The 12,712-nt window shown below is 40.8% G+C and overlaps 1 protein-coding gene across 1 annotated transcript in view; it reads left to right on the top strand.

Moving 5' to 3' along the window:
• Nucleotides 1-12,712, top strand: part of PTEN (phosphatase and tensin homolog) — a 49,476-nt gene that overhangs the window by 30,285 nt on the left and 6,479 nt on the right. The window contains exons 6-7 of the mRNA XM_035330761.1: nt 2,544-2,685; nt 4,963-5,129. Coding sequence (XP_035186652.1) covers nt 2,544-2,685; nt 4,963-5,129 — 309 coding nt within the window. The remainder of the gene's footprint in view (nt 1-2,543; nt 2,686-4,962; nt 5,130-12,712) is intronic.

Raw genomic sequence — 12,712 nt, 5'->3', positions numbered from 1 at the left:
AACTGACAACTCTAGGTTCCTACAGCTGGAGCTTTCTGTTTATTCCCACATCTTCTGTGAAGAGTTTTATGGTGAGGATAATCTCAGAAGGAAGCATGGACTACTTACTCAATGAATAGTTATCAGCCAGGAACAACTAATCGGATGCTTGGGCTGGGGATGATCCATTCAAGAGCATTCTTTGACCTTCATATTGTTGAATTTGAGGAAAAACACCTAATAGTGGTGATAGCAGCAGTTACATTTAACTGAACAGGAAATAGAAACCAGTTACTTTCTGCGAGGAAGTCTCAGGATGATTTTTTCAGCAGGGTAGATATCCAAAGTCAGATGTGTCGGAGCTGATCAGTTACGATGGCTCAGGTGACAAGCTCAGCTAAACCCAATGCCGTAAGCTTAGTCTGAGGCTGTGGATTTAGCATTGCTTTTGCAGTAGGACACTTTAATAAAGTGACTCTGGGAATGTTATTTCCATAAGTGTTTCTTCTTCATAACACTTCACTGCCCGTGCTACAGTGAGAGGAGAACCATGAGCAGCAGCTTACAATTCTGGTGACGACTACACAGCTCAGCACTATTTTTGAAACTGTCTCAGGGACTGGAGGAGCTTATTGGATGCCCATGACAAGAAAAAAAAAAAAAAGGTTGATGGGGGTTGGTGTGAAATAATTATATAGGCTCAAGGAGAAAGTGCTTAAACTGCTTCCCGGTTCTTTATTCTTCTGTGAAAAAAAGTAAGTGGGGATTGATTGTACCTCTCAGAATATTACCTTGTTACAAAAGAATTCTTTTTGAAAGCAAACCTTTGAAAAACGATAACTTTCTGTTCCTTTTCACCCTGGCTGATTCTGAGGATCTCAGGGTAAAGGCTATGTCTCTTGGGAGTAGAGATCTCAGATTTGCCTTCCTAGCTGAGAACTGTTTTTGCTTTGAGATCACCTGTCACTTCAGCCATGTAAGTGGCTCTGTTCCCATCATTCTGGACCCATTCCTAGTTGCCTTGGTAAGGTGTGCTGGGCTTTCTTAGTAGGGCACATTCTTTATGGCATGGAGAAGCTATGAGCAGAGAAGGGAGGCATTTTTGTCACCTGTAAGGCTTTCTTCTGGTTGGCAGTGTCGACGACTTACTAATGGTTTGATCTGACTCTGGGATTTTCTCAAACTTGGAATCTGAGCTCCATTAAAGCAAACCTGAAAGCTCCCTTAAGGAGTGGATCCAATAACTACCAAGATGACATCTGAACCAAAAGTAGAAGGCTACTTAAGAAGGCAATTGTACAAGTCCTATAGGGAAAAGCCTTTTGTGTGGTTTTTAAGCAGCTGAAGAGGTACAACTCTCAACATTTTTAAAATAAAGGCAGGAAGATAGCCAAGTACTCTGGCTATCCTTAGCCTTATGGCTGTTCTGAGGTGAAGGAGATGTTAGAACTAAGTGTTTATAGATGCACTGTCTTGGGGACTTCGTGACTAAAATGCTCACAGATTCATATATGAAACCTTCTGTTATTTCTAGTTTATTGCAATTTCACATTGTTTTAATAAGAAAGTGTACTTAATGATGCAGTTGCAAGTATATAGTATGGCCTGTTACAAAACATATAATGCGTTTTCTAGGGAATTCAATTTGTTTTCATCTTCATCACTTCCTCTTGAAAACAGTAGCTATAAGAGCTTTGAAACTATTTATTGAAGTTTAGGATTTTAGATTAGTAATAAAAGTGTTTATTGGTTATATGGCCTCAAAGCAAGGGTTTGCTTCAGAGTTGTAATTCATTTGAGAAGTTCTTTATTTAACGTTTTGAACCATCTGGCCCATATTAATGAAACTTTCCAATTTTGATTTTCAAAATGCATTTCTGAAATGTCTTTAATAGAAAGTAGTGTCAATCATGAGCACAGTGATATTAGCAAACAAAAGAAGAGTCCTCTGAAACTGCTGTAGAAAAGTAATTCATGTATTGGTGCTTAAAAATTACAGGGGCCTCCTCAAAGTGATGCTGGTAGTCTGTCACACCCAGTCTCTGAGGGCTTTATGTTCAAGATATGGAAAAGGTTGCATTATTTACCTTGCTGTTTGAGATGGATGCTAGGAGATACCTATAAAAGTAGCTGGAGAACCAGACAAGTGAAAGAGATGTGGACAACTGACTGGGGAAAAAGGGGATGTGTCCAAGGGCTGTTATGTTTTTGCTGTTTTTTAAGGTGACCAGCTCAGACTAACTTCCTAGTTGCAAGAAAGAAATCCCCGCGGGTTGTTAAGAGCTACTAAAAAGCTGTAATGATGGGTTTCTGTGGTGGAATATTCCCCTGCTTTTGAATTACTGCCAGCATGGGTATTTTGCTCTGTGCTAGTCTCCAGCCTAACTGCCACAAAGGTTTGCTCAGCATAGACCATGGTGGTTTATTCCATGTACTTTGGCTTACCGTTTCATTCTTCATTTATTCATCTTCAGTTACATCCCAAGATACTGGGCAGGAGCCCTGTTAGTCCCTGCTAGCAAATGGTCTGGATGGTTTTTGACATTTGTTTTCACTTTGTTTAGGGAGTAACAATTCCCAGTCAGAGACGCTACGTGTACTATTATAGCTACCTGTTAAAGAATCACCTGGATTACAGACCAGTGGCACTGCTGTTTCACAAGATGATGTTTGAAACAATTCCCATGTTCAGCGGTGGAACTTGCAGTAAGTACTCAGTGCTACGTTATTCTCCATTAGCTCGTGTAAGGAAACAAGGCAGCATTTGAACTTGACTTTGAGTCACTTGTGTGATGTCAAGCAGCCATGCCATAATTTACCGTTCTGATACGTGATGTGAATGGCAGCACATCTTAAAGGATGGCAAGAGCATATTTAAATACCAAATTTTCCAAAATCTGTTGTGTTAGTGTGGTCTATTCGTTTTCATCCTCCAAGGTGTAGTAAGTTGAGGTCTGTGACAGACTTGTATGACCATTTTACTATAATTTTAAATTGGGAAATATGTAACTGTTTAAAGCTATATAGTGATACCATATATATATACATGCTTAGATATTTGTTACTTTTTTAAAAAAGCCATTTTTTAAAATATAGCAACTCTTGGGAAACATGAATTGCTGAAAAACAATGTTTAATGACAAGTTGGCTTCAAGTGCAGTGACATTATTCTTCCCATGATGGTTTTCAAGAAAAAATCAGCTCCACTGGGTACATATCTAATTAACTATGAAAGAAATTTTTCTTTATATAGAGACTAATAAAATATTATATATATCTGTAAATCTGGGTTGCTGGTATGCAGTATGTTAGCAAGGAACAGCAGATTCCTTGAAACTTCCTAGTGTAAGTACATATTTACTTCTGTCTTTCTGTGGGCTGCATTGCAGAGCAGAAACTGCCTGACATTACGTGTTCATTTTTTGTTACAGTGGAAATATTTTTTTCTAATGACTTTACTATGGGGGATTACTGTAGTGTGTAATTAATTCCAGTGCCTCTTGCGGCTCTGATTAAAATTGCACTATTAATGTTGTTGTAAGACAGTAGCTGAACACAATGCCCATAAGAAACAATCTAGCAGCTTGTCAGGCTAGCTGTATTTACAGGAAGAGGAGGAGGAGGAAAGGAAGAGCCAGTGCCAGAAAGCCTCTGTCTCTGGGATAGTGATGAGGGGGTTACAGATTTCTGCATTTTCTCCTTATTCAGTGTTTTGGATAACTATTACTTGCAAAATCAAGATATGTGAAGTATGAATCGTTCACATAAGCATTAACTTGTTTGGCCATACCAGGTTGTTAGCATGCTATTTTCACTGTAGGATGCTGAGATAAATATTTGCTAAGCATATAAGAGAACAGTACTTAACAACTTCAACGTCTTCGTGTACTGCAACAATTTGTTTCTGTGGAGATTTCAATGTTTTTTAAGAATGTGAAAGTAATGATGTATTGCTCTTTAGTGGTGTATCTACTGTGATAATACTAATTTTACCAACATATGGTATCTTTCAATCTTAATTCTTTGTCATCTTCCTTCTGTTTTGAAGTCACATACTGAGCAGAGTTATATCTCTTGGGAGGAAAAAAAAAAAAAAAAGGGTTTCACAGTGCTGAGAATTTGAGAGAGATAAGTGTTATGGATAGGCTGTTCAGCAAGGTAGTGTGGGTATACTTGGTAGAGATTCCCATAGCTCCTCAGTGGTGGTTTCCACATTGCTGTGAAGTCTGAGGCAGATACGGTTTGGTGTGTGTTGTCTAGAGAGCAGGCTACATCTGCTATTAACAGAAAATTGGAATAAATGCAGAAGGATTTTGTTGAATAAATTTCATTTAATATATATGGCTTTCATACTAGTTTCCATTGGCAACTTCCAAATTACATTTGCTTAGGCTGCACCAAAAAACCCTCACAATTACAGCTGTTACCTTAATTGAGAAAGCTATGCTATGGGTGGCTCTGTTTTGTGGTGGTGATTTACAGGGCAGACTTATGATCTGCATCTGTATAGTCTGTTGTTCGTGCTGATTGGTTTGTGTATTAAAGTTAAATTTTGACCTTGTTTTTGTCTGTGTAACAATTCTGTTTGTGTAAGAATAGAAATCAGTTTGATCTGACATGACTGCCTACTCTACAATGTGAAGATGAGACAGAAGAGAACAAAACCCCTCAGTTATATCCGGGTAGTATAGAGATGAGAAGGAATGTGCAAGGAAAAATGAAGTAGTAGTTACTATATGGAGTCATTATATATTAAAAAGAAACAGCAGCTTTTCATGAATCCTATGGTTGCCTGAGAATATTGCTACAGAGTATGGAAATCGGTCGTTTCCAGTGGTATCCAGTAAGGTTTTTTATTGCCCTGACTCTTAGTAAATACTTAACTTTCAAAGTGCTGTAGGTTGTTACTATGGTTCTGTTATTTATTTATTTTCTACACCTAAAGGCATTTCTTGCAAAATGACACTCTCTTTTGCCATGCAGATCCTCAGTTTGTGGTGTACCAGCTAAAGGTAAAGATATTCACCTCCCCTTCAGGACCCTCAAGACGTGAAGACAAGTATATGTACTTTGAATTCCCTCAACCCTTGCCGGTATGCGGTGATATCAAAGTGGAGTTTTTCCACAAACAGAACAAGATGTTGAAAAAGGTTGGTTTTCTTGTTTTTCTGGAAAATGTTATTAAACCTATGCTGATGCAGGACTAGGATTTTGTTTTTTTTTCAGTGATGTGTAATCACTGTATTTAATTATTTTGTGTCTAGTTTTCCCAAGTAGGGAATCTACCACAAAATGAAAGCTGGATATTTTAAGTCAGTGAAATTAAGTACAAAGGCTGGATAAAAGTTATGCTGGATATGTATTGAAGTAGTTTGGGTAGTAGTGAGTAATCTAATTGATGAAAAAACATTCTCATTCTAAAAATAGACTTGCATACTGAGCAAGTTAACTCCAGCTGTTTTCTTCACTAAATTTTCAAGGTTTTAGCAGGCACAGATCTTGTCTGTGTGCAGTTGGCTGATTTCTATCCATCTGTCAAATTTGGTTGAAGTTTCAAGATAATTGAGTTCCTACGCACTTTGTGAAAATATCTCTGCAATCTATTCAGCCATCTCTTGAGTTCATATTGCAGTGTTTTGTTCAGCTGCAATGCCTTGACATTAGACGTTTAGAGAATTCACTCAGAACTGAGACTTTTATCAGTATCTCAGTTGTGAGGGGGGGGGGAAATAATCTGGAACTTACTATGGCACCAAAATTGATAAGTTCTTGAAGATAAATGTCTCATCCTGGTGCTTGTGGAACTAGTTTGTGTCTACGAAAGGTCTACTAAAGGGAAGGGTAGGGATGAAATCTTATTGATTTAAAGGTTAACTTTGTATTTACTACAAAAAGTCTGATCTTTATGAATAGTTGTTTACTGTTTAACTTAAGTTATAAAACTTAAGAGCATTCATTGAGCAAATATTGTGTACAGGCAAAACAAAAAATGAGAAAATACTAGAGTGGATTGGGAGACAAGCATAAGTGATAAGATGATAGCCCCCTAACTGTGCGTACAGGGTATACCTATTAGCATGCACGTGTATTACACATCTATTTAGTTCATGTGTTTGTTCAGTTAGAAGGTAGAGTTAACTAGTGTAATGATAAATTATCAGTAGCTAGAAATGTCCTCTTCTGCTGTCTGTAAAAGTTTGAACAGCTTATTAATTGGAATATTTTCTTCTGCTGCTTGTTTAACCAGATGTCTTAATTGTTCAGTGCAGCTGTGCAAGACAAAACTGTAAAACAAAGTATTTGGCGAATTGGAATGTCTCATTTTAGACATTAAAATTATTGATTCTTAAAGCTTCAGTGCACAAGAGAAAGTTTTGAAAGGAGCTCCCAGATTAGTTCTGTGGGATAGACATGAGGAATACAAAGAGGAGATGAAACAAAACCCAAACATCTGAGTCAAGGTCCTGTCTTATCTGGTCTCTGTTCTATCTGAACTGGGAATTGTGGTTTCTTTACTGTCTTTGGTAATACATGGATTGCAGACAGACTTCATAGGAAGCATTGTGCTGCGTTTCTCAGTCCCCAAGTAAGCTTTCATAACACCAGTACATAGTTCTTGGGTCTGTAGCACCCAGATCATATTCCTGCATTTGTTTTACCTCTACCTCTGAGATCCAGTGGCAGCATAAACTAGATGTCTTCATTGTCACATGACTTCTGTAGTATAAATTCAGTCTTCAAGAATATGTAGAAAAGTTTATAGAATTGTCTGCAGAAATGTAGCAAGCACGTTATTGTGCTGTAGCTTCATTTCAAAATGTATTAGCTGTGGCTTCACTATTCTAGGTCTGTGGATTACAGATAGTGTGAAGGTGCTCCTTTTTTCAGTGTTTTTGGACAGCCGGAGCTAAGAAATGCTGAGATTGTGAAAGCTGTTCTTTCTACATCTGCAAGCTTTCCTGAGATAGGAATGGTCTCTTCTCCAGACAGAAGTCTTCTGTAAAGAAATCACCTTGATAATCTGCTTCAAAAATGTGTTGAACATAATGTTTAAATGCCCTCAAACTTGTGTAAGAATCCAGGCCAAAATGAAGTAGGTGTACGGTGTTAAATAGTTCTGATAAGATCACCTCTGCTAGCTCTAGTGTAAATGAGCAGAAAAAAATTAGGGCATCTGTCTGGTGTAAGCATCCTAGTCTGTTTTATGAAATCACTGCTGAGTTCTTCGTATTGATAATTAGTGAAATATTCCATCTCTGATGTTTTCTTTGGCACTGGGGATAGTTGTTCCACATGGTCCCCGTGACACTGTGTTATGTAAAGTGACTAAGACAAGAGTAGGCCAAAGGTGAATATTAGTGGCAGAAAACCTATCCTGGCGCAAAATTGAACACTTGTCTATGTACAAGTGTTTCACATCTGTGAAGTCTCCTCTGTATCAGAGGTAGTGAAGCCTTTTTCTTTTCTAGATAAGTTGACTGTGTATTGTTTATACTCAAAACCCCAAAAGAGAAGGCCTTCTGGTGTAGAGATTTATTACAGACAGCACTCTCTGGAGTGATCACCTAAGCTATGAGGAGTAGCTTAATAGGAGTGACAATATCCTATCTTTCAAAGATTATGGCTTACTCAGACATGTTTATGGAAGCTGTAATTACAAGTCTGTTGTCCATCACTGGTTCTTTTTCTTGCAAGGTTTTTTCTTAGCAGATTTATAGGTAGTTGCTAAACAAGTTTTCTTGCGCACACTTAGTCATCACGTATCTACCAGTTTTAGGTTTCCATAGCAAACCTAATCAAGAAACCAATGACATAAATTAAACTGTAATTCTTGATCCATTCTGGACCATGGGCTGGAGAATGGCTGTATCTCATCTCTGGAGATAGAGTATTTTGTGCCCTCCTGCTTGGTCTGTCTTGATGTTTGATACAACTGCTGTCAGCTTAAGCATTCTGGTCAACTCGTGTAATTACTTTCAAATTTCATAGTCCTCTAAAGAACGGTAGCATTATCTGCAGATTGCTCTAATATGGAGAGTGCTCCTCAACTTCAATAAAGCTCTTCTTGGAGAAAATTACTCAGCATGAAACAAAACAAGCTTGAGTGGCCATGCGACTTTGATGGTGCAATGCTAAGTGCTTAATGTAAAATTTAAATCAGTCATATTTCCTGTCATTTTTTAACGGCAAAACTTAAGCAAATTCAGTGTCTGCTGAGATGGCCTTAGCTAAAGGATTATTGGTGTTGCTGAGAAGATCTTGGTAAAAGGGTGACTGCTTTGAATGAGTTGCCCTGTTTCAGCTCTTTCACAATCTATACTACCTGTCATCAGCTAGGAAGTACACAATTTTTGGTCTTTCCTTGTTTAATAAAGTTGTTCTCTGTATTGTTGGACCATGATTTTTTTTTCAGTGATGTAGTTACTTGCTTTCATTCTGTATGCTTGCTAATATGAGAAAAATATGGCATAAGACTTGAGTACAATTATTACGTATGAATTTTTGATAGGTTGAAGTTAGTAATTTTTTTTTTGTTCCTTTGACCTATAGCTTGTCTCTTTTTCCATCTTAAACTGCTGATGTAGCCTGTCAAGGCTACACAGCTTCCACATACTTGTCTGAGGCCTTTTGCTTCCAGTTACTGATGTTGACATGATAATTTTAAAGGATTTCAAAGTATCTGTAAAACATTTGGTTCAACGAGAATGTTTAAAAATAACACAGAGGATCTTAGTCTTCATGCCTGTAGAGCCTTGGGGTAAAGGAGACCTTTATAGGAGCCCTTCCCTTACTGATGGAAGGGAAATAGTGGTATGTTTTTTTGTTGTTGTTGTTGTAAGTTATTACTGGTTTATAACCTGACTTTAATGTAAGCAGTGGTGAGAACATTGTTTTAGATGCTGGCCATGCCATTTGTCTGTTGAGTATAGATGCAAAGTCTGGTACGTGCGGCGGCATTGCAGCTGAGTAAGGCTGCACTACCTGCTCCCTGCAGGACAACCAGAGCAACTAAGAAGAGGCAGCAGGTAATAGTAGTAGGCAACTCTCTTCTGAGGGGTATGAAAATGCCCATCTGCCAGCTTGACCCACTCTTCAAAGAAGTCTGCTGCTTAGAGAGGGCTTGTATCAGGGATGTCACCAAGAGACTGTCACCTCCTACAGCCTGAGAACTATTATCTGCTGCCGCTGTTTCATGCGGGCACTGGTGATGCAGTCAGGTGCACTCTGAGGAGTACCAAAAGAGGGATTACAGAGCCCTGGGAGCAGCAGTTAGGGAGTCAGGAGTGCAGATAGTTTTTTCATCAGTCCTCCCAGTCAAAGGGGAGGGGATTGAAAGGGCCAGTTGAATCTGGCAAATCAACAGATGATTACAGGACTGGTACCACATACAGGTTCGTCTGCATAGACCATGGGACTTGCTTTGAGAAACCTGGTCTGCTGGGGTCCACCTGTCAGAGAAGGGGAAGAGCATTTTCAGTCATAGGATTGCCAAGTTGGTGAAGAGGGCTTTAAACGAGTTGCTGGGGGAGGGGAACTTCAATCCATCCTGTTCCTCCCAGTTTGATGCTGGAGTCAGCGATAGATGCCCAGAGCCTAGAGAAGGATCATGGGTCAGCAGGAGAACACCTGAAGAGCAGCACAAAGGAATTCCAGTCAGTAAGTCAGCTTTATCAGGAGCCAAATTTAAATGTCTCTATGCTAACGCACATAGTATGGGGAATAAACAAGAGGAGTTAGAGATGTATTTATGCCTGAGGGCTGTGACTTCACTGGCATTATGGTGATATGGTGGGATGGCTCCTATACTTGGAGTGTTAGCATGGAAGGATACAGACTCTTTAGGAAAGACAGGCAGGGGAGGCAAGAAAGGGACATCACCCTCTGTGTCATTGAGTGGTTGCAGTGCCTTGGGCTCTGCCTGGGGATGGATGAGGAGCTGACAGAGAGCTGGTGGGTCAGGATTAGAGGGAGGGCAAGGACAGGGGACATTACAGTGGAGATCTGCTAAAGGCCACCTGAAAAAAAAACCCTGGGGGGAAGAGGGTCCCAAAAAAGCTGTGTAATATTCGAGAGCCATTTTCACCAAGCTCAGGAGTGATGCATCCCAACAGAGGAAGTCGGGCAAAAATGCCAGGAGGCCTGCATGGATGAACAAGGAGCTCCTGGCCAAACTCAAAGAGAAAAAGGAGGCCTGCAGAAGGTGGAAGCAAGGACAGATAGCCTAGGATGGATACAGAGACATTAAATGAGCAGCCAGGGATCCGGTTAGGAAAGCCAAAGCCCTGTTAGAATTAAATTTGGCCAGGGACATCAGGTGCAACAAGAAAGGCTTCTATAGGTACATCAGTGATAAAAGGAAGATCAGAAAATTGTGAGCCCTCTCTGGAACAAAACAGGAGATCTAGTTACCCGGGATAGAGAAGGCTGAGGTACTCAGTGACATTTTTGCCTCTTTCTTCACTGGCAAGAGCTCCAGCCACATGGCACAGGCCCCAGAAGGCAAAGGCAGGAACTGGGAGAATGATGATGAATTGCCCGTTGTAGGAGAACATGAGGTTTGAGACAGTCTAAGGAACCTGAAGTTGCACAGGTCCATGGGACCTGATGTGATGCATCCATGGTTCCTGAGGGAACTGGTGGATGTAGTTACACCACTGTCCATTGTATTTGAGAAGTCATGGTGGTTTGCTGAAGTTCCCACTGACTGGAAGAGGGGAAACACAACCCCCATTTTTAAAAAGGGAACAAAGGAAGACCTGTGGAACTACAGGCCAGTCAGTCTCACCTCTGTGCCTGGCAAGATATTGGAGCAGATCCTCCTGGAAACTCTGCTAAGGAACATGGAAAATAAGGAGGTGATTGACAGCCAGTAGGACTTCACTACAGGCATACCGTGCCCAGCAAATCTGGTAGCCTTCTACAATGGGGTTACAGAACTGGTGAATAGGGGAAGAGCAACTGACACCATCTACCTGGACTTGTACAAAACATTGATGCTGTCCCAGTGATAAGCTTGTCTCTACGTTGGAGAGCCATGGATCTGATGGACGGACCATGCGGTGGGTGAAGAATTGGCTGGATTATCGCACATAAAGATTTGCAGTTGACAGCTCGATGTCCAGGTGGAGACCAGTGACGAGTGGTGTTCCTCAGAGCACTGGGACTGACACTGTTTAACGTCTTTGTGACATGGACAGTGGGATGGAGTGCACCCTCAGCAAGTTTGCTGACGGCACCAAGCTGCGTGGTGCGGTTGACATGGTGGAAGGAAAGGATGGGATGCCATCCAGAGGGACTTGGGCAGGCTTAAGAAGTGGGCCTGTGCAAACCTTACAAGGTTCTACAAGGCCAAGTGCAAGGTCCTGCACCAGGGTCAGGGCAATCCCAAGCACAAACACAGGCTGGGCAGAGAATGGATGAAGAGCAGCTCTGAGGAGAAGGACCTGGGGGTGTTGGTGGATGAGAAGCTCAGCAAGAGCCAGCAATGTGCATATGCAGCCCAGAAAGCCAACTGTACCACCTGCAGTGTGGGCAGCAGGGCGAGGGAGGGGATTGTCCCCCTCTACTCTGCTCTCATGAGACCCCACCTGGAGCCCTGCATTCAGCTTTAGGCCCCCAACATAGAAAGGACATGGAGCAGTTGGACTGAGTTCAGAGGAGGGTTATGAAGATGATCAAGGGGCTGGAGCACCTCTCATTGTGAAGACAGGCTGAGAGAGCTGGGGTTGTTCAGCCTAGAGAAGAGAAGGCTCTGGGGAGACCTGATAGTAGCCTTCCACTACCTAAAATGGGCTACAGAAAAGCTGGGGAGGGACTCTCTGTCAGAGAGTGTAGTGATAGGCCAAGGGGTCATGGCTTTAAACTGAAAGAGGGTAGATTTAGATTAGATATTAGATATTATAATTAGATTAGTAAATTCTTTACTCAGAGGGTGGTGATGCACTGGAACAGGTTACTTAGAGAAGTTGTGGCTGTCCCCACCCTGGCAGTGCTCAAAGCCAGGCTGGATGGGGTAGCCTGGTCTGGTGGGAGATGTCCCTGTGCATGTCAGGGGGTTGGAATTAGATGATCTTTATGGTCCCTTCCAATGCAAACCATTCTGTCGTTCTTTGGTTAAAGAAAAATTTGGGCAATTGCTCAAGAATGAACTCTCTGAAAATATCAGAAGACAACAGTTGATCTGAAAATGGTACAAGTTTCATCAGTTCCATCATAGTGCTGGCCTGGAATAGCGTGAAACATGTTCTCCATCTTCTGATTGCTGGATAACATCTCCAAAATACTTATATGTTGCTGCAAAGTGATTAAGTGCCTGTTGGTGTCTCTGCAAAATGAAAGTCCCATGAGGATATGGGAACTCCTGGATGATGGGTTAAATGATCTGGAGTTTAGATCTTAGTCTGTGGTTAGAGGCAAATATCAACTCTGGAGGGAGGCATATTTTCCTTTCAGCCTGAGAACTGAGAAACTACACAGGGAAGGTAGGAGTTATATGTATTACATGTCAGAGTATTGTATGTCAGAATATTGTGATTAGATCAGCTTTTGACCCAGGTGTCTGATACTGCATTGTCAATTTTATGATGCATACTTAGTTATGGGAAGAAATATATCTGTGATTTTTAAGGCAAATTCCTGTGATGTAACTAGAAGTGAAGCAAAATACATTAAAAAACACAACACACACAAACAAAAAGCTAATACTCTTTTTCAGAAGCCTCCTTTTTAAATA

This window comes from Oxyura jamaicensis, chromosome 6, assembly GCF_011077185.1.
Source record: "Oxyura jamaicensis isolate SHBP4307 breed ruddy duck chromosome 6, BPBGC_Ojam_1.0, whole genome shotgun sequence".
Classification (NCBI taxonomy): Eukaryota; Metazoa; Chordata; class Aves; order Anseriformes; family Anatidae; genus Oxyura; species Oxyura jamaicensis.
This window is presented reverse-complemented; position numbering and strand designations above follow the sequence as displayed.